General features: G+C 37.6%; 1 protein-coding gene across 2 annotated transcripts in view; it reads right to left on the bottom strand.

Annotated features, from left to right (window-relative positions):
* The window catches only part of USP25 (ubiquitin specific peptidase 25), an 89,088-nt gene that overhangs the window by 34,308 nt on the left and 31,795 nt on the right, over nucleotides 1-22,985 (bottom strand). For both annotated transcript variants that reach the window (XM_054270327.1, XM_054270326.1), the window contains exons 4-7: nucleotides 22,812-22,935; nucleotides 16,513-16,675; nucleotides 4,880-4,966; nucleotides 206-343 (exon numbers count right to left, since the gene is read on the bottom strand). In XM_054270327.1, coding sequence (XP_054126302.1) covers nucleotides 206-343; nucleotides 4,880-4,966; nucleotides 16,513-16,675; nucleotides 22,812-22,935 — 512 coding nt within the window. The remainder of the gene's footprint in view (nucleotides 1-205; nucleotides 344-4,879; nucleotides 4,967-16,512; nucleotides 16,676-22,811; nucleotides 22,936-22,985) is intronic.

Raw genomic sequence — 22,985 nt, 5'->3', positions numbered from 1 at the left:
TGAATGAAATAGTCCTGTTGTCCAGATTTTTTTTAACATCTTTCTGATAAATGCAACCAGAAACCACACAAGTTCAAAACTGTGATAATTAGAAGTTGCTTTTCTGTGGACATTTTGAAATTCTGTTGTTTACAGCAAGTATTTCCTATTACAATATGACTATATAAAAACATGCACAAAATAATTGAAAATACATAGAATTTACCTGTTGGGAATCATTTGATTTAAAAGCATCTTTAAGGATTTCAACTGCTCTTGATGGATCAACATATTTTCTCTTTGAACCAACTAGAAGTGCAAACAGGTACCTCAATTCACGCATGAAAGGCAGATTCCTATGTTCCTGCATGTGAAGAATAAAAATATTTAACAAAGTGGTAACAGAAATCTACTGAACAGAAATTTACCCAATAAGCTGAGTAATGACATAATAAAATATAAGGTTACTTGTACCAAGGTAATGTTGCATGCCTTTTACTTGTCAATATTACAAAATAATGCAGTTTTCTGGGAAGAAAATTCCATTTCAGAAACTAAAGGTTCCCTGAAATAATATCTAGATGATACTGTTTGTCTTTAACAGGGCCTGCATTGACAACTGCACAAGCATTTAGGGCAGAAATGTTTCTCTCAAGACTTAAAAAGCTTAAAGTAACACCCTGCAACAATACGCATTATTTTACTGAAATTAGTATTACTCTGTACCTCTAGAAGAATTTCTTGTGAGCCTACACACTACTCAGCATCTTTAAGCTTATTTTTTCCTGAAGACTAAACCTCTAAGGTCTAAATTAACCTTTATTATTTCTCTTGACACAAGTAAAATAGCCTGCTCTCCTTGCTACCCAACTTTGAAGTACAGTTCATGTGACTATGGCATTCTTTTGCTGGTTTTCAGAAGAGAAGAAATACTTTCTGCCTGCATGATGAAAAACAAATAAACTGAAACACAAATACCATAGATTAAATCACAGTTTTCCAATGCTGCAGAGATTGGATATCTACTCCTGAGTGGATAGTTGGCAAATACTTGTGAAATTGAACCCCACGTAATATCCACTTGTATTTAGAACAAAGTATCATTCAGAGGCACCACAGATGTCTGATACTGGTCAGACTGGAATTACTTGATGACAAAATATTTCACATGCTCATCAGACAGCAGACTTGTTTAGTCACTCCTGTGTCAATCCAGGAGGCATAAAGCTTTTTTTATGTAAAATATGGCTTACATCAGATTGCAAAGTGCACAGTGAATTCCATGTGTTCCACATAACACCTAGGAAATACTTCTAGTCATGTAAATCTGAATTTAATTTGCTCTTCTAGTCCACCTTGCAAAATACCTGCCAGTTATAAGCACTGCTCACAGAAAAGGCTGCACTTCAAGTGCCACTCTAATTCAGCATCAAATCATCCTAATTAAAAAACAAAACCAGTCTCCCATTTAGATACTTAAAGCATAATATAACAACAAAAGAAGGAAACAAACTGAAAAAGTTGTATTTTTCTTGCTGTTTTCTGAAAGTGTTCTATTAAAACAAATGGAATTTCAATTTTTAAATACATTTTATAAAGATGATTCAATATCAGGGATAGTTCATATGCATAAAATAAATTATTAACCACAGAATACTATTTTTATTCAAACTGAAGTAGATAGGCATTATTATAAAGTACATAGTACATTACTGCATTACCCAAATTTACACTACAACTTTGGCTGAGTTTTAGCCAAAGTTAGCTTGAACAGCTGCCTACCAATGTAAGTAAGATTACTCAGAACAAATATCTACAAAGGCTACTAAAGTTCTCTAAAACTAGGGAAATCCTTGCTGCTTTTGAAAAAGCTCAATTTAATGCAATAGACATGACCCTTGACCAGAACTAATCCTAAAATCTTCAAAATAAGGTGGGACAATGCCTAAGATAAGGTATTGAGTTCCACAAAAGGACTTGCACATCAAAACAAAGAACTGATAAAGTGAACACAGCACAGCATACAGCTCTCATCTCTAAAGCATCCTGTACATGCACCAACACAAAAAAAAGGTTTAAATACGTTTTAAATACTGCATGAAAATTTCATAATCTAAAACATTCTCCATTTTATCATCTATCCTGCCTGCATAAATAATTTCTTAATACATGTCAAAATAACTTATTATTATAAATGCTTTTAAAGCAGTCTACATATTTAATACATAGCAAACATCCACTATGGCCAATCAGTTTGCCAGGAGAGTGAGATAATGATAATATTACAATAATATCAGACCAGGTGGAAGGATGTGCTGATCTGGAGTGCAGTAACCCCTTTCCTCTGATAATAAAATGTTTCCTGAAGATATCACTGAGGCCAAATATTTAGCAGGTCTTAGTGTGTACAGGAAAAATATCTGTTCATGTGACAGCAAGAGCCAAGAGAATTGGGACAGCAAAGAAGCTGCAGTAACTACAGAGACCTGCATTTGTTCTATAGAAAGAAACCAAGGAAGAAAAATTATTTTCAAACTAAAAAGAGCAAGATCGAATCAAAGATTTTAAGTGTATGCCCAAATCCAGAAAATCAAAGCCCAGTTAGCTGAGATAAATAGGATGGGGCTGTTTGTTTGGGGGTTTTTTGAAGTAAAAATTTCTACCAATGGATTAAAGAGTTTAATGCCAAATTATTCATAGCATTTGGATTCAATATATTGATGGGAAAAAAAACAAACATCCTTCTCTGTAATATTCCCTGAAGTACAACCACATGCTTTAATTCTAAATCAAGAGATTGTCATGACCCCAGCATTAAACTGTAATTCCCAGCAACTGGAAGAACAACAGGATGTAAACCCAAGTATTCGAAATCTGGGATTATTAAAACATATCCTTTATTAGCAAGGAAATTTGATCCTGGACAATGTCAGTCACATATGGTAGTTCATACTGAAATAAAAATAAAAACAAAACCAAAACTGAGGCAAAATAGTTTAAAATAAGTAAGCAGTTGGAAGTAAATTCCAGGGCTTTATTTTTTTTTTTTTTACTGTCAACTGGTAACTTCTATTACAACTCTGAATCAATTTGCCTCTAATTTCCTTCACTTACAAAAAAAGAAAGGCACCATACTTGGGGGCATGCATGCTTATGTCTTCTATCCATCTAAATTCCAACTGGTGCAGCAATCCCTCATCCTAAATTCTCCTCAATCCTTTTTCAGCTGTAGATAAGACAAATGAGTACACTAAGTAATAATGTTACTTCCTTCTGGAATGTAAGTTAACAAAGGAAAGGATAGAATCTCTGGCAGTGGTTTGTTTCTAGCAAGGTTTCTGCCCAAATCCATGCACTTGTCTGGTGTCACACCATTTCTCACCAACTTATTGCCTGTCATGGTCAGAATTTCTAAAACAAAGCACTTTGGAACAGCTAAAGGAATTTGGCTGCAAGTGTCAATGCTTGGGCAAGATGTTTATGACGCCAACAGCTTGTTATCAGCTATTTCATACCATTTTTTAGATGCCAATTGCTTTTTCCATATTGAAAAATGAACATAGAATTTCTGAGCACCGAAGGATATTACTAAAACAAATTACATGATGAAAAATTAAATACTGAGCAGAAGGTCAATCTAAAAATAAAAATAAAAAAATTTAATGCAACTATTTGTAAAGCACGACTTATCTTTCTTATTAAAATACACTGCCCCATCCCTACCTTGTGTTGGGAACACTACCCATGTTTTCTCTTCACACCATCTCACGACCTAATGCAAATATGCCTTCCAACCAAAAAAGTGACCTCTTGCACTTTGAATGTGGTGAGGAAAGAAGGGGGTAGGGCAGGAGAGAAATTATCCAGGCCTGACAGAACATTCAGCTTCCCTTTTATGGAACATACCCAGAGGTTTAGAAAATGGACACTGTCTTCTCTTTGTTTTCTTTTGCTTCTCTAATTACAGCTCTTACTTTTGATAGTGAACATTCCAGAGAATCCTGAAGGGACAAGCAACTAAGAACAGGCTGACAACACACTTGCTTTTTTAAATCTGACAGAAAGGGGCAACAGGTAGTACTCTAATTTACTGTGAGGGTGGTGAGGTCCCGGCACTGGTAGTACAGAAGAGCTGTGGATGCCCCATCCCTGGCAATGTTCAAGGCCAGCTGGGATGGAGTTCTGAGCAACCTCAACTAGTGGAAGGTGCACCTGTCCATGCCACAGGGGCTGGAAGTAGTTAATCTTGAAGGATCTTTTCAACCTAAATCATTCCAATTTCTGGGTATGCAAAAAGTCATTGCTCTATGAAGTCCCTGCTAAAAATCAGGCAACAAAGCATCTTCATGAAGCCACTTCCTTTTCCATTTCTTCCTTCCCATTTCATAGCATAGAAACCACAGGGTCCCCATTGCATCTGTCCTCAAAGGAGGCCCATGAAGGAAGAAAAACTGATCTGTCTTGTCCCCCACTCCATGGCCATTCCCCCTTGCCAGTCTGAAGCCACAAGAAACCTAAGACAAGACCTTCCCCTTCCCAATCCTATATGAGTACCAGGATAAGCATGAGAAAATTTATACTTCTAATCACCTCCTGAAAAAGCCAGAAGAGACAAGCTAATGAATGAAAGCTCAATTTCAGATCATGAGTGGGAGGGAACTGGAATAAAATACATTTGCTAAGACAAGCTACACTCACATGAGAAATGCTCTGCACCCTGCCCCATACTGTGCTGCCAGGCTGATGCCATTTATGTAAGATCCACAACAGAAAGCTCAGAGAGCTGTTAACTGGCACCTCTAAAACCCACGCTGATTTGAGCTAAAGAAGAGTGCAAAATTCAAATACAAGACAGAAATGCCCTCATCAGCCATGAGAGGAAATCAGCCTCTTGTTTTACCTTTTGGTTTCGGGGTAAATCTTGAGCATTTGCAGGAGGATTAAAATTCAAAACTAGTCTTCGAAACTCCAGTAGGTTAAATAATGACTGAAAAGAAAAAAATTAAGAAAACCTTTAAGCACTTCTACAAACAATACAAAACTCTTCCAAATAAGCCTTAGCAAAACAAATGAAGTGACAAACATATGCAGTGTTAAGTTTTGTTTCAGAAGGCAGAGTATTGCTAAACATATTTTCACCAGAAGACAATTACTTTTGCCAAGAAAACAGCGTAATAAAAAAATAACTCTGCATTTAATCACATAAAAGGAACAATAATTTTACATAATAGGCAAATTACATTTTACAACAAGAATTTTATGAATTGTATAACTGTCAGTTTCCAAAATGACATGAAACACAGTTTAGCCATCTAAAATTTATCTTGTAGGTCCTCTATCATCTACTCCTCAGTGCACAGAGACTACATCTCTCCATGTGCAACCCAATTCCACTTGCATTAGCTGAACATTTTGCATTCTGTCCTCTCCTCCCATTCCTACAAGATCTGAAGGATGCACATTAGAGTAAGGAAATTGGGTTATACAACTTTGCAGTTAAGGGACTGATAACATTCCCATTCTATGGAAACATGAATAGACAGGTGTCTGTCCATCTAGGACATGAAAACAGGTGTCGGCAGGCACATCCACAAAGAACTCAACAGTGCCTAGAGCCAAGAGAGTACAAGAGCAAGATGACTCTCAGCTACAAGTCCAATGCATTGAGCTGAGAACTGAAGGCCTCAGAACTTGTGAAACTGCAGCATTGCTTTTCTGTACAGACAAAAAGCATCTTAACTAAAAATCACTACGTTACAGAACAGCATTTTAATGAAGACAGGGTAGGAAGAAAGGTCTGAAGTACCTTAAACATGCTCATCAGAGAAGCACAGGAAAGATCTGCCTTCCTATTTGTATTTTATTTGGTTTACAATCTATAATTAACTCTCCTCCCACTCCATCACATACCTTAGCTATTTGTTTTGGAAAGGCAGAGTTTGCTTACCCCAGCAATAGACTTTGATCCCAGAACTCATCCTACCCATGCAAAGACTTAAGTCACAGATCACATCAGTTGAATAGGTTGTCAACACCACAGTGCCAAATAAGTGAAACACAAATTGTGAAGAGGCTCTGCACTTATTCCAGTAATTCAGAACATATTGGTAGGAAAATAAAAAGGTTGTAAAATACTGCCTGATCCTCCTTGTGAAAGAGCCCATACAGAGTCCAACCTTTTCCCACACCCCAGAGTATACAGCATCCCCAACAAAACAAAGAGGCTTCCATTGTCACATTCCTTTTTAGATTTAAAAAGTATCCAAAACATCAGCCAGAAAAAGATCTCTCTGACCTTGCTGAATCAAGGTAGACAACTGAGTAGTCAAACTTTTTTCCTATTTTGCTGTTCAAAATTCATGTTCCCCTTTTATCCATCCTTGCAGAGAAGGGAGATTAAAACAGAGTTCTTTGTTTACTTACTCAAAGCATAGAAAATGTTAATATTTAATTCAAGTGTCAGTCTAGAAGCTGATACTAATTGAAGTTATGTCTCATGATGTAACAGCATTCCACTGGTGGGCTCTTCAGCAAGCAAAACATAGCAATGTTTTATGTACAAAATAAACCAGCTGCTGAAATATAATGTCCAAAGGCTGAATTCTCTCCATAACTAATCCAAGTGCCATCAAAATGCCAAGCAGCTGAGCAGGCCAATTCCATAATACAAACACACAAATTATGTACAGAAAACTGTATTCAAGTTTAGCATTTTTGCCTGGCATTCAATCCAACTTTTTCACTAAAATTCAGTTTCTTAAATTCAGAAGTTTACTGAACATAATTCCATGCTTTCTGACTGACCTGAACAAACCCATCTGTGCAATCATCTCCTGAGAGTAATTAAGAGGATTGTCCAATTTGCTCTTTTCTTCTTCCACCTTGTACTATTTAAAATTTCTTATGCAAGATGTTTAGTTGTTAAACTTCTTGCCAGAAAAGCTTACAATGTGCATGGCTGTTGTGAGATACAGCAGAACCCTCAGTTTATGTGCTGCCAACACCACTAATGCACACAGGACAGAGTCATGCTGTAGCTCTCCTATAGTCAGCTAAATCAACTTAAGGAAACTTCTACCTTCATTTAAAAAAGATCATTTCCCAGTGTAAGTGTAAACAAGTGCCTGAAACCAACTGTTTTAGTGCCTGAAGTATCTCAGTGAAGAACCTGCAGTTCTTCCTGAGGTAAGGAGATAAAAAGGAGCTCACCTAAGCCCAGCAGAGACCTTCCAAGGCCAACCACCCCAGAGCCCAAAAAGAGGCAAGGCAAAACACTTTTCAATTTGCTGAGCCAATTTTGTCCAGGCTCCTTGCACCTAGAGGAAGTGGCCCATGAGGCAGAAGCTGCTCTTCTGCAGCCACCAAGAGACAAAGCATAGACTGTGCCTGGCCCAAGCGTCACACGCTGGCCCTAGCCTAAAGCTCCAAACAGATTTGCTTTCCAAACTGCATGGAGCAGCTCCTCACCTCTTACCCACTTGGCTTCAGCTACACTGAAGGTGTAGGAGTCCCAGGGCAAGAAAACAGGCTGCATCAAAAAGGTGGACGCTTCACATCTACTGTCCTTGATCAAATACCTTTACAACTGACTAAAGTATGCAAAACTTATGAATGAAATAAAAACTCTCTACAAGGTGGGTTTGTGGGTTTTTTCCCCCCAGTGCATTTAAAGCATTTAAAAGCTGTCATCTGGAAACTTGACTGAGCCAAGCTAAGTTATACCAATTCAAATTGCCACCAACATAAACAGATTTTTAGAATATTGCCTTGTATTCTGTCAGAACAGAATATAGAAAACCGGAAATCCAGTCTCAGTTTAAGACATTCACACTAACAATACTGAATAACGAATACAAGACATTGTGGCTTTCCCCTGCTATAGGTGGTTATGATGTATTTTCAGTCGTATCAGAGAGAACTAGGTAGAGTTGTAGCTTCTATACTGTAAGATACTAAAACATTCACTTTTATGAGTAATGTTTACTTACATTCAGTTCAAACACAATTTCTGAATCTAAGTTGCCTGGGTTTCCCTTAAAACACTCTGCTTTATCCCTTTCCCCCCCCTTAAAGTCTAGGATTATCAAACATAAAGACCTTGCCAAAATTTAGGTTGACTGAATAAAGAATTCATTCTGAACATTCAAGAATAGTGATGAAGAATATAAACACAATTAGTGCTGCAAGAATATAAATTAGTCAGTATATTAAATCTATAAATGCCAGGCATGCAACACAGGTCATTAAAGCCACCAGCAGAGTCCTAAATTAATAAAGTTACTGACACCAATAACAGTTAGAAGTAGGAAAACACTGCTTCTGAGTCTAGGTACAAGATGACCCAAGAAGCTGCTGCAGAGAGCTTCAGACAGGCTCTTGGTGGATTCTTGCAAGTTTGTAAGCATCAGGAACTAAAACCAGCTGTTTCACTAACAGATTAATGAAAACATTTGGTTCTCTTTGACTTCCAATTTGGTATTTGTTTCCAGCACTGAGAACAAAAAAGCAAGAAAAAGGCAAAAGTCCACAAGAACTGTGCATTTTTAATATGCATCACCTTTATATAAGTTTGCATAAGACCATAAACAGGCAGACAGATTCCCACTGAATTTGCATAGGTTAAGCTTGGAAGGACAGAGGGAAGACAAGACAGAGGGAAGAAACTCAAAAACTAAATATATCTTACTAGGAGAGCTTGAAAAGCAACTCTTGGCAAGAGAAAAGAAAAGCATGCATTCCTACAGAGCTCCTAAACAAATTCCTTTAGGTACTGGCATTTAGCTAAAACATGATCTTGTATGAGTTGAAAACTTATGTGTATTAGCACAGCACAATATCCATTTTCCTCATTTAGTCATTTGCAGCCTTTTACGCACTTCAGTTTGACATTTATTTATTTATTTCATTTTTTCTTTAAAGCCACAAAGCCAAGTTCATATCTACCTTCATTCTGTGTAACAAGCAGAGAGCAATTTTAAATAGTGAATACACCATTACTGTTCTAATAATGAAAAACAAAAATATATAGTCCTATGTAATAAAGTATATTATTTGGAATAGTTTGCCTCTGCCAACATAACAAATTAGATTTGTGTTCCTACTTCTCTTTACAAACAATTTTGGTGGTTTAAGGTATATAGAGCCAGTTTTAATGGGGTAGACTGAGTATTATTAGTGTTAACATTTGATTCATGTTAATAAATCAAAGAAAAACACAGAGCTATGGAATGTATGGTCCTACCTGCATGCACTGCCATGTTTCCTCTAATAGAATGAAGAATTTGAAACTTACTAGTTATCAATATTTGAAGTGCTAAGGTTCAAAGTAAAAGTACTCCTAAATATTTCACAAATTAGTGATTTAATACTCTCTGATTAAATATTAGCATCCAAAGCTCCACATTGCAAAAATATATGCAGCTGACAGCTGAGTCTACTTCTCACCAACATGCAAGCCTTTGGAACTCTATATCCCTATATCTTGAGAGAACTGGGATTGTTCAGCCTGAACAAGAGAAGGCTTCAGGGTGACCTAAACTGTGGCTTTCCAATACCTGAAGTGAGCCCACAGGAAAGATGGACAGAGACTATCCTGGAGTGATAGGACAAAAAGGGAATGGATTCACACTCACAGAGCAGCTTCAGATCAGATATTAGGAAGACATTCTTTACTATGAAGATGATGATGCCCTGGCACAGGTCCCATCCCTGGAAGAGTTCAGGGCCTGGTGGGATGGAGCTCTGAGCAACCTGGTCCAGTGGAAGGTGTCCCTGCCCATGGCAGGGGGTTGGAAACAAATAATAAATAATCTTTAAGAACCCCTCCAATCCAGGCCATTCTAATTTTGGAGAATCACTTCTCTCTCCTCTTTAACGCTTTCCAGACTTTTCCTATTTATTGATTAGTTTCCCTTTTTTGGTTCATATTCTTCACAGTACTTTCTCAAACAAAGTCCATAAAGTGGCTGCTTGCTGCTACTGCACCAATTATTATGCTGTGCACAATGCTCCCTTCCACTCTGCTCCTCCTCCTAACTTACTCTGGTGTTGTCTCCCACTCCACCTGTTTGTGTCTTATTCCTGATAAGTGGTAAATCCTGTTTCCAGAACAGAGACTAATAACAGGCATTAAGAAAATCAGGAAGTCACCCAAAACATACTTTTGTGCTTCTTTATATACACTGAAGATTTGGCACAGTCCAAAGTTTCTCTCACATTCTTTAGAAAATTTCATTTAGGGAAGACAGAAAGGAAATGAGCAAAGCAGCTTCAAAGCTGGGACTTGAGCAGGTTTCTGTTCAAACTTCACTGTGAAAGCATAGGAAGAGGAGTTTTCTTTTGCTCTTCCCCTCTGAAACAAAAACTCTTACAGACAGATATGACACTGTCTGAAACTCTTTCAAACAGATATGACACTGCCTGATGGCTGAACATGTACAGTGGTAGTGAGAATCACAGATTTGAGAACCACAGATTCAATCCCAGGTCACAAAAGCTTTGGAATGTACCTCTAAAAGGACATTTTTACTTATAAACCAACAACCAATTAGCATTCCAAACTGCTGAAAACCTAGGTATAAATTGCAGTTTTAAGCTATCATGTCTTACATCTTCAGAAGGCTGAGGTACAACATGGAAGAAGATGGAAAACAGCTTGCATACTGTTTGAGCTTGAAAGTCAAACTAAGACCTCCAGCAGACTTGGGTTAAGTCAACATTTTAAACAAACAGCTCACAATGGAATTACCAGCCTGCATTTAGAGAACATTTACTTGTTTATAGCAACAAACTCAGAACATTACTACAATTCAGAAGACAGCTAAGTATGATATGTGTCCAGAAAAATTCGCTTTATGCTTGTGTCTTGGCACATACTAAGAAATGCCATCCAACCACTCCTCTACTACATGGTCAAAGCAAGAAAAAAAAAAAAAGGACAAAAAAAAAATCACAGCCAACATTTCCTAACATGGTTACAGAAGTTTTCAGCTTCTTGCCCAAATTAAGTGATGTAAATTTAAATAACACACCTAAACAATGCATCCTGTATCCTTTATTTTAATTAAATGAGCAGCTATTTAGGAGTCAAAATGAAAGCCATGATCCATTAAAGCTTTCCATACCTTTGCAACAAATTTTGCAATACTACAAATCACTAAATGTAAGGTAAGAGTTTGAAATATCATGCAAGTAACCTGAGGAAGCCACAGACTATAAAAGCACAAAAAGCAGGAAAAGGAATACCCTGTCAGCAAATATCACAGAATGAATGAATTTGGAAGGGACAGGTTCACTTCTCAGAGAAACAGAGGGAGTGACAGAGGAATGGAAAGTAAGAAACTAGGTTTCCAACATCATTATTGCTCTGCCTTTATATCATATCCCCACCAACCTCTGCCTCAGGCTGTTACACAGTGAAAACAGTGGAAAGAAAATATTCCATCAATGACCATTTTAAGTCATATGGGGATTGAACACTGAATGTTCTTCAGCCTCCAACCTGGCACTGCATGCCCAGCAAAGCAAGGGACTCGTGTGCAATGTATAAATGTGCACATTTAATAATATAATGCTAGGCTTTTTGTATGAATGCACTACCACATCATCCATCACAATCCTTTCCATCCATCATGACAAATCAGAAATATAAAATAATGCAAAAGTTAGATACTTGTGGTAGGCTGCTTTAAAGGAGAACAATATTGGCAAGTAGCTGAGCTACCAGCTGGGAAGAAAATGCTTGCTTGATTCTCACCCATCAAGTTGGTTCATTTCTTCCCAGAACTAGAAGTCTAGGATCAAAGGAGATCCTAACCCCAAATACACTGACATCAGGAAAACAAGAAGCCTGCTCTTCAACACAATGCAACAGAGTAAAATGCCAGAAGTGGTGTTAGGGACCCTGAAAATAAAAGTTAAAGAGCACCCTAGGAGATTTATGCTTGCCAGCTTCATTCAGCAAGCTATGCACTTTTGGGGGAATAGAAAAACCTCATCCCACTCTGACAGACTCACAGGGCATGTGGGGATGCCAGGCCCCAGCTGTCCTGTTGGGATCCCTCATTTGGTAAAGGGAGAAGCTGCAACCTGGCCCTCCGGGAGTCATGAGGCTGGGAGAGAGAGTGCACATGGTACATGAGGAATGGCACTGGAGAAAGAGCAAACAGCAGCATTCACAGTACAGTCTTCACTGATTTCCCCACACACAGAAATCTACCTTGGCACACTGTGACATCCTCTGAACGATCTGGGCATTTCTCATGGCACCTTTTCCACAGGGCAGGACCTGCCAGGACATTACTTCTTGTACATGACCAGAACCCACTTGGGACTCCAAAAGATAAAGTTTGTCTGGTGCAATGTCTTAAACCAAAACATCTGGGGGAGAACTTGCACAGGCAGCAAACCTAAGATATGATTCCAACAACATATCCATGTCCTGTCCTTACTTGCTTTCTACATCCCATGTCCTGAAAACTCTTAACTTGTGCTCAGCATGGGATGAAGGAGCCACTCCACAGGCTCCATAAATTTATTATTTCCAAGCCATTTTCAGGCTGTAAACTCTTACAGCTAAGAAAAACGGTGATGTTACCTTTTCACAAAGGGGCCACTAAAATCTACTGCAGAAAAGTAAAAACATACAGTGGTGTATCTGTGTTTTGTTTCTTTAAAGAATTTGATGTCTTAAATTCTAATTCAAGAGCACATATGTAGTTACAATAATGAGAATTTTTAAAAATTAATAAATAAAAAAACAACACACAACCAACACAGAAATATTCTAAAGCCTCAAGATTTATGGGTCCTTTTATAAATGTTCATCTAACTAAACAGTAGCAAAATCATGCATGGGTGAACTCCTGTCCCACATGTAGGTTTATTCAAAGTTCAAGAAGAGGTAGAAAAAAGGCTGAGGAACTTGATTCATTTCTTGGCAGGTACCATGATTTAATACAGTTTTGTTTTGAAATACTGTCTTGGGGACTCAGTTTTAAATTCATGTTATTATCAAGTCCTCAACAGCAAGGCAGATTTTTAGAAGTTACGCTGTGGGAAAAACATTACTGTTCATTCTAACACTGCTGAATGTACCTGTTGAAAGCAAAACTTTATTTTGGAGCTCTCTAAAGAGAGACACCCCTCTTCCTGTGCAGAACAGGATGCCTTCCACATGTGCCTATTTCTCTACAGCAGAAATAAAGACAGGGTAAAGGCAACATTTCAAGTGATGCTTGAATCTTGTTAAACTTTGCTGTCACTCACTACAAATGTCTCTTCAGGAATTTCATACTCTTAATGCAAATACACAAACCATTTATGATTGCATGTCACTAAGTCAGTTAATTGGTGCTATAAAAACATACATTGAAAAAGGAAAGCATGAAAATGTCAAAATCTCTTTTTTCCTTAACAAGCACGCCTTAAATAGAAGGATGACTTTTCTTTCTTTGCAATTTAGTTTTAGATTATATTACACAATATATCATTGTGACTGACAGTAGTTAACATTTAGATATTGTTGACCTATGTGATGTGTCAGGTTACAAAAGTCTCCCAAAGAAAGCGAAAAAATACTTCTACATAGTCAATGCAACCCAAGTAGTCAATCTGCCCTGTGGATACATAAGTATGTTATTAGCTAATGTTCTAAATTAACATGCATTAAATTTCCTGGGATGGTTGCTGGAAACATAAATCTTCCTGGCTGACAGATAATATTAATACCCTAAATTTTCAACCAACTGAAGTTATAAATCTTTCAATGGTTTGCTTAAATTACATTCCATAGACCTAACTCCAGAAGTTTCACTATCTTTGAGGATCAAGCCATTATAATTCCAGACACCACAGATTTTCACATGGTATGGCTGGTGACCATAAGAACCAGCTAGGTCTCTTTCTAATCTGTTTGCAAGGTATAAAGTTGCACACTGGGTATAAATAACATGAGATCATAGGTCTAGCATAGGTTTTTACATTCTCTGCCCTCTGCTCTTATCTCTGTGATTAACAAATTAAAAATCTAAGTTCCCATAAAAACATTTATCTAAAGATTTTCAATTTCCTATATAAAAAAATCTTTAACAGAAATGCACATGCACATAAAATCAGTCCTTTAGATTTTGGGCTGCTAGGAATATAAAATCCGATTACACAACAGAGAAGGTAAAACACCAAGTTTTACATTAGCCCCATAAAGATCTTAATGGAAATAAAATGTTTGCTTCTGTTAGGACAATATTTCTGCTACTGCAAAAAGAGCTATGCATGCAATGGAATAAGGAAAGGAGGAGAAATTAACAAGGGAAACATCAAAAGATCTCCAGGAACACAGAAAATTCAAATACCTGTTAGATTCCTAAATGCTGAAAGAAAAGAGGCCAAAGAACATAAAAACTACAGTGGGAAGTGGCGGGGTCATAGAACAATTAAAGAAATCTTTCAATTTCATGATCTACAGCATTAACCTAAACAGAACCTGCAGGTAAGTAAATCCTTCCCATTAAAAACAAAAACAAAACCAAACCAACACACAAAATGACCCACTTCAGACAAAACCAAAAAACCTCCAAGTCAAGCAGAACGTGCATAATAGTAATCCAATTTATGCAATCTACTGGGATTTCAGGGCAACTTTGGAAGAATTCATTCAACAAAAGCTTTTAACTAAGCACCAGTGAGGTGAGATGGAAAGTCCAGGTGCAAAGAAAGAGACAATCAAAAATTAAGAGAGGAAAAAGAGCCAACCATCTGTTCTAGCCTGAAGGTAGGTTATTGTAAATTCACCAACTCTGCACTGGTAAGTAAAATTCAGAAGTGATTGAAAAAGGACGGCCAAGTTTTTACCACGTTTGCTCAGTAAAGAGATTCGCAGTGTAGTAGCAACAAGAGTTGGCAAGCATGAACAGACAGAAACATCATATGAGATTGAGTATCTACGTAAGAAAAAAGCTATTTTCAAAACTGCTGTGTAGTGAGGTACATGGTGGAAAGCAACTCTGGAATTTGTAGATGATGGTCATTAAAGTAACTAGCATTGTTCACATTATTGACCTGTGAGATCAGACCACGCTACTCAGAGCTTTTTTTCAGTCATCTTAAAACTTTCCCAGATTTGACAAACCCTGCACAGCCTCTCTGAGCAACCTCCACTGCCTGCCTGCCCTTATGGGGAAAACATTGCTTCATATCCAGGCTTAATTTTCCTTATCTCAATGACTCCTATTGCCTCTCATCCTCCCAGTATGCACTGCTCTAAAAAGCCTGGCTCAAATATATCAGAAACCTCTTTTATTCTCCATGACTTTGCAAAAATGAGAGACAGCTGCCTTGCTAAGACTTCTTCCCTCTGTCTCTCATCACCACTGTATGCAGCTCAGCAGGTCCTCTGGACTTGTATGAGTCAAGTTTGCACACAAATCCTTGTTCAGAATTCCCTCAACTATGTACAGGTCTGAGGTCTTAGAGATAGATCTCACTGATGAAGACTGAGGCAAAGCACTGAGTACTTCACCTTCTCTATTCAGCTACATTCTCCTAGCTCAGCCCTTTATGCCCAGTAGAACATCAAAACCTTTTCTTGTTACCCTAGACAACCTTTTAGGCACCAACTCAGATCAGCTTTCACTTTACTAATACCATTCCTTCATGCCTGGACAACATCTCCAGTCTGCTCAGCAGCCCATCTCTGCTTCCAGACCCTGCACACTGCCTGCTTGGCTATGAGCTCCCTGAGAGCAGAACAGACTCTTCTGGCAATCAGGGAATACTGTTAGCTTTCCTAAGCATCTCTGCACTTCCACCTATGGAACCCCAGACACCAACTTCTAGAAGACAAAGTCTGTGCTCCTGAACTGGGTCTGGGTCCTGTTATTCCTTTCTCACTCCTAGCAGCATCTTGAACTCTACTATTTCATGGTTGCTGCAGTCAAGAGCACCCACATTACTCGACCTCCAGTTCTTCCATTTTTGGGGAACAGCAGATTCAGCTGTGCATCACCCCTAGTTGGCCCATCAGGGCTCATACCAAGAAGCTGTTCCTCATGCCCTTCAGAAATCTAGTTTGCTTGTGTCCTGCTGTGTTGGACCCAGCAAGGGTCAGGATGTTTATTGAAGTTTCCCATGGGAACCACAGACTGTAATCCAGAGATTTCCTTGCCTTTCAGGAAGGCTGTGTGCACATCCTCATCCTGAGGAGGGTAGTCTGTAGCAGACACAACTGTCACTGATGTCAGCATGAGCTGCATACACCCAGGATCTTCAGAGAGTCAAGTCCTTTTCTTCAACAACTTCTTAATAAGTAATATTTTGAACCTTCACTTATATATGCTACCAGCACTTTCTACACTTCTGACTTAGAGATAGACACATTAAGAGATGTAATAAATAAATAATGCACAAACTTATCTCTTGCAGTGCCTCAAACTTCCCAGGAAAAGAGATTATTTTAAATTATTCACTTAAAATGAGCTGACTCACCTCCCAACAGATACAATGAAGAATGCCCACAGCTGATTGAAGAGTGCTTACCTGAATGACAGCACTAAACCAGCACGTGTTGCCAACATTCTTTAATCCTACTGGGCAGTTGTCTTGTCGCTTTCGATCATAAGGGTTTGGAGAGTCACTCCATACCTCTGGATGTGTCCTCTTTAAACTCGCTTTATTTTCTGCAATACTGGCTTCTAGAACTCTTTGAGAACAGAAGGGAGGGAAAAATGTGAGAAAAAAACCAATACCCCGAAAAACAAAACAAAAAAATACCCCCAACAAATAGTAAAATATATTCAGGTAGCAATACAGACATCATAATGACATCATTCACTTATTGTTGATGAGCAATATATGCAATATTACATATATATTATATGAAATATATATTATATATGAAATTATAATTTATATATTTTATTTATAAAATAAATATATATAATTTATAATTTAATATATATATAATTTATTATTATATTACATATAATTTATTATGTACTATAAATTATATTATATGCAATAATATGTCTCCAAAAATGCTATTTTACTTTTAGCTATGCTACAGCAATTCCATATTACCTTTTGGAAAATCCTATCAGTGAGTGTGAGAGCTCTAGATACAAGAGCCACGTCTACAAGTCATCAATTATTTAAGAACCAGGTTCAAACAGGATGGACACATTTTAGGCAGCACTAATAGTACAGTGCTTTCATCCTCAAATGCTTTTATTGCTATATGAAGCACAAAGTCACCAATCTTTTGTTTACTGACAGGAAGCCAAAGCTAGCAAGGCAGCTTTCAAAAATGAAGGCAGTTTTCTTAGTTTTCCTTTTTGCAGCTTATGCAACTGTGTTAATCACTTTACATGGCAAGTAATTACTTTATGAGCCATGGAAAGACATCTCCCTGCAATTTTTCAAATGCCACCCAACATTTTAATTGTATGCTTCAATGACCACTTTCTTTGCTGGAAACTGTTCCTGTGTGATTTATGCTGATTATCCATATTTCACATGACAATAGCATCTGATGGGTGTGAAGATCTCCAATTCAAGCCTCATCTAATACATTATTTCTGTATCAACAGGTGGCTTAGCCTGGTGACAAAATACACTTTAAAAGTAATTTGTGGTAGGTGTATTCTAAATAGAAAGATGGAGATGGATGCACTGAGGTCCTGTAACAGTGGCTCTAGCTCATAAGCCAAGAGTCTGGCTTGGGCACTACTGACACAATAGTCACTGTTTCCAACCATCCAGTCCAACCCTCAGACAAAAGGCTGAGCTCCTGTCCAACACCAAGCACAGGATTTCACAGGCTGCATCACAAGCATTAAGCAGTCTGAGCAGCAGGAAGAGCTGCCCCCTCTCAGTCCTAGAGTCACTAAGCACCAAAAAAAGGCAGATTAAGGTTGGCCTGTAAAGGGAGCTCCTAAAGGATAAAGTTTGAACATCTTAGAAAAAACATAGAAACAGACAACCCCCCTCCTCATAATCTCTCCATTTCCTACCTACATCTTCATTTCAAGCTATGTTCTTTCCAATGAAAGAAAAGCTATCTTAACAAGAACTATGAAGTATCATATGAATTTACTGAAGATAACTGTTCTGGGGAACATACTAATTTGTCATTGATACTTATGTCAGAAAAAATACAGTAAAGGAGAGGCATTCTAAATCTGAGAGACCATTTGATACAAATACCACTTTTGTATCTGTCTCAGAAAGAACCTAAATCTAGTAATTTCCTAAGGATTAATCAATTTATTTTTTACAGCACCCTGTAAACAGCATTGAAAGGACAGGCACTAAGAGTTTCTGTTCTGACATCTCTGCAAACACTGCATAGAGATGGAACCTGATCCTGATTGTTCTAAGTGTCTTCTCTGATATTTTTTTTTACTAAAAAACCCCAAAAATAAAAAGAAACGGTCAATTTTATTTCCCTTTTCACTAATACAGTCCTTAAAAATTATTGGATGACCTACGTATCTCTGGTTTGAGAGCAAAAGTTGGTCAACGGGGACATTAAAAAAATGTCACACATAGTTCAAATAACTTGTCATGCAAGTAGAATTGCTTAAAATCTTGTTTAAACTAAATTGAAGGGACCTTTAAAACTGACAGGAAGATTGACAGACTAGAATAAATTTAAATGATGTTGTAACAGGATTACAATACCTACTTCACACCACTTGTGTTTCAGGTAAAAAAAACAAACTTCTCTTTTTTTTGTTCTCCCCAGAAGTTCAAGAATATTTCAAGGTATTTCAAGATTCAAGTTCAGAAAAATAAGTACTCTCAAACTGAAACAGTTCCCTGACCCCATGAATATTATCAGTTATCAGCTTAATTACCTACTAAAATTTCTTTGAATTTGTGTTTCTTTAGCAGGTAAGGGATTTACTCCCCTCTAGCTCGACCTAAAATGTGTTTCTATGTGTTAGTAAAGTATTTGTTTCTGAAGGCATCATGGTACATTTCTATTATTCTTTAATCTACCTATAACATTATCTTTCCTCAGAGAGCACATGCAATAACTGCACATTTTATCTGCTGAATTAATTTTCCAACATAATGATAGCTGTGATGCAGTTAAATCAAAAATGAAAAGTGAAATAAAGTGCAATAAGCACAGCAAATAGGAAGCTAATGATCAGCTAGAATGCTACATAAATAAATGTATTTACTAGCACAGTGAGGATATCTCATATAAAATGCTCACTGTCTTACATTCATAGTGTCACAAATTTGGGACATCACCTAGATCAAGAATCTTACACTGCTTGACAAAACAAGCATCCTTCCAGAGAGTTATGACAAGGATTTAGCAATTTTGATGACAGAGCTGAATTTCCACTTGGTGACCCTTGGGGACAACAGCACAGTGTCAGCACAGAGCCATCAACCAGCTGAGTGCAGAGTTTGACAACCCCCCCAAAGTCACAACCTACAGCTTCCATACCTCCAAGGGCTGGAATCCTGTTTGGAGGGAAATGCTGTAGCAAGGGTTAATTAATGCCAGGCTTGGCATGACACTTGAAAGCAGTGTTTTATTTCTCTCTAACAAGCTGGGCACAGCCAAGCACCTTTGCAGAACTGCAGGGGGTTCACCAGAAAAAGCAAAAACCCTGCAGAAAGGCAAGTCCAGGGCACAAAGATTCTGTCAAACCACACTCTAAGCAAGCCCACTCAGCAAGGTGCAGAAAAGCCCACTCTGTCAGCTTACTCAGCTCAAAGAGCATAGGAAGGTATTTGTACTGTGACTGCCTTACAGCTGGACATCCAGGAATATATCCCTGACTCTACAACATTCCACAACCCCACCTTGGATCTACACACACAATGCCTAACCCCAGTGCAGAGTCTCAAGCAGTTTCAATGACCCTGATTTAAAAAAAGCCCAGGGGCTGTGCACATCCTTTATGGACTGACAGCACGGACTCATTTTTTATAGGGGCAGTACCACAGCCACAGCTGATTTCTCCTTCCAGCAATATCTCACTGGCTTCCCTAGTGAAGCCCTCTTCTACCAGCTTCAGATTTCAATCCACAAAAAGTAATATAAAGAGGAGAAACTTCTTCACAACAGGAAATACACTGATCAAGCACCTTTCTCTAGGAGATTTAAAGAGGAAACAGGAAAAGAATTGAAACGTGCCATGTACAAGATGTTCGGCTCGGACACTCGGACATTTCAGATGCACTCTCTCAACACCTACACAGTAATCACATCTGTCCTCACTAGGTTTAAAGCAATTACATTCAGGAAGACAAATTCTACATGCATTACAACATTAATTACACAAGTCAAGAAATTCCATTAATTCTCCCTTGGAAACCCTAACAAAATCTGCACAAATTACGTTCCAAACCACCACGAATACCTCTGAAAAAAATATCCACCATAGCAAAAACTATTTAAATATGCACATGGCCTACATTTTTTTAAATGAAACATTTTAACTGTTTAAATTTGCTTATTATTGACCTTCTATTTGATTTTTGCTTCTTGTTTTATATAGAAAATCAAAAGTAAATGGCTGTAGCTTGACTTGTTTACAACCACAGTGTTCTTTTTTTTGTTTTGCGAAGCTCTGCACAGCTCATGCACTTTCTGTTGGAATGCCAACATTCTTCTGTGGGGTGTTAACTACAAAGTGGGGTGGTTTTTTCCTTGTGTCTTTTTGTAATAAAACCAGTCTAAATTCTGTCCTTAAGGAAACTGATTGAACAGTTTGGATTAAGAATTCAAGAACTCTGAATTTCCTATATTTGTTCAACACTGACATAATCTGTCATCAGGTTAGGGTGCTTCTTGCTAAATTACTGAGTTGATCTTACGTCTCAATGCTGCCAAAATCTTCAAGATCCTCATTCTTCTCTGCCTCCATTCACAAGCAAAGTCCCATTCCCTTCCTTTTGTCATGAAATACTATGGATCCTCCAGTGAATATTTTTGCACGGCTTTGTGAAATGAATTTGTGCAATAAATGATCCAAAGAACCCTCCAGCAAGCATAGAAAATGTGGTGCAGTGCACCAAGGAGGATATGACCTGCAACAAGCCCTTCATTTGACATTGCACATGTTACTCTGTGCAATTTTGCCATTAGATGCAAGTCTCCATTTCATAGGACCAACATTTTCTCAACAAATAACCAGATTGTCTAGATGCCTTTGTACATAGAGAAAAAGGGCATCCTTTGTTATTTTCTGCAGCCAGAAAGATATACATTGTAATTTAAGTAAAAAGTATTTATAATACTTAAATACTAAGTATTTATAATACTAATAATAGTATGGGCTAAGGTAGAACCAAATGTGGGGGAAGGGGGGTGGGGGGAGGAATTTAGTTTCAAAAGTAAAAAACAAAGTCTACAGCAAAAATCCTAAATCTTCAAGGCTACAAAGAATTGAGCACAGCAGAAGCAGTCAAGGCTTGGGTAAAGAAAAAGAGGGAGAAAATTTTCCATCTCCAGAAATAGGTTCATCTCTCTGAGTGCCTGCTTAAATCACAACTCTGTAATTACAGCAATTCTTCCCTTCAAAAAGGAACATGCAAGAGCTGACCTTCTGAAAAAAACTGGACAGAACTTCCATCATCCTCTTGCATACATGCACATACTGAGGTTTTAGGAAAAACCAACCCCTTAAATCCTTCTTCCAGTTGTTAATGAGCATATAAACCCCTTTCATCTCACCCTTCCCTCCTAAAATATGCTATCTTAAATTCATATAACAAGATGTCTTTTATCACAAATGGAGAGGCAGAGGAGTACATTTATCCTCACAATTAGCATATTTATTTTTCAAAAGGGAAAAGAAAACCACTGTTGATAATGTAATACAAATAAAGCAATAAAATATCCATATTCTCAGAGACAGAATCTTCTAATAAGTCATTTAGCCTGTCAAACACAGTGAACTGAGAAAAAAAAATTATCATGGTTAATCTCCCCCATCTAAATTATTTTTTTATAAAATTGGTCTTTTACAAGGAGGTAGTACTTTGCCTCCTATCAAGGATCAAATCATTGCCTGTTTCCCTTAGAACAAGGCCAGCCACAAATGAAAAACTCAACATTCCTCCCAAGGCCAGTGACAGACGGAAAAAGAGAAACAACATCCCTCCCACACAACTCTACACCCAGGCTTAGTTCAAGTCCCAAATATTTCATAATTGTATCAACATTACCAAAAAACATACACTGTACAAAAATTTATCATAAAATCTGACCAAAGGTTAGCTCAAAGACTCTTATCACACCCAAACTGAGAGAGTTATGTTTATAAAACTTGAAATCCAGAATTTCACTCAAAGCCTATAAATCTTACTTGTTAAATAGGTTAATAACATTCTTCATCTGCTCTTAGTGTCCTCAAGTCACAATATTAATACCCACTCCCTCAATCTCATCCTTAGCAAAGAGAGAAGAAAATGTTATTGTAAAATGAACACTGCAAAAAACAGGACAAAGTATTTATTAGCTTCTTAATTTATACTTTGGTTTTGTTGCTTTTTACCTGTTACACAAGAGAACTTCTGGGTTTAGTTCCTATTTAAATATGACCACACATTCTCTATCTCCATCCACTTCCTCCATATTTAAAGAAATACAAAAATATGAAACATATTATTTAATCCTAGTCCACACATAATAGACTATTTTCCAGTTTAGAACATACAATACATTAAAGCAGCATCCTGAAGCCAGGCATGTCAGTAGCACAAGTAAAAGTAAACAAGTTATTATTTGTTAAAAGTTTAAAAAAGCAGTACAGGCCAATCTCCAACTCTTTAATTTAATTTCTGCTTTATATAAATTGGTTGTTTACCTGCTAATGGCTTGTTCCTCATCTGTTATTCCAGTCTCCCTGAATGCCCTGTTTGATTCCTCCAAACTCAAGGCAATTGCCCTCTGAAGATCATCTTTATCATCTCCAGTGAGATCAATCACATCTGAAAAGCAAAACTATCTTTCTCAAAATTAAAAGTGAAACAGAATGAAA

Source organism: Melozone crissalis, unplaced genomic scaffold (assembly GCF_028551555.1).
Source record: "Melozone crissalis strain CALT ecotype California unplaced genomic scaffold, PUWL_Pcris_2 ptg000009l_1, whole genome shotgun sequence".
Taxonomy (NCBI): Eukaryota; Metazoa; Chordata; class Aves; order Passeriformes; family Passerellidae; genus Melozone; species Melozone crissalis.
The sequence above is the reverse complement of the archived record's forward strand: the minus strand, read 5'-3'. Positions and strand labels throughout refer to the sequence as shown.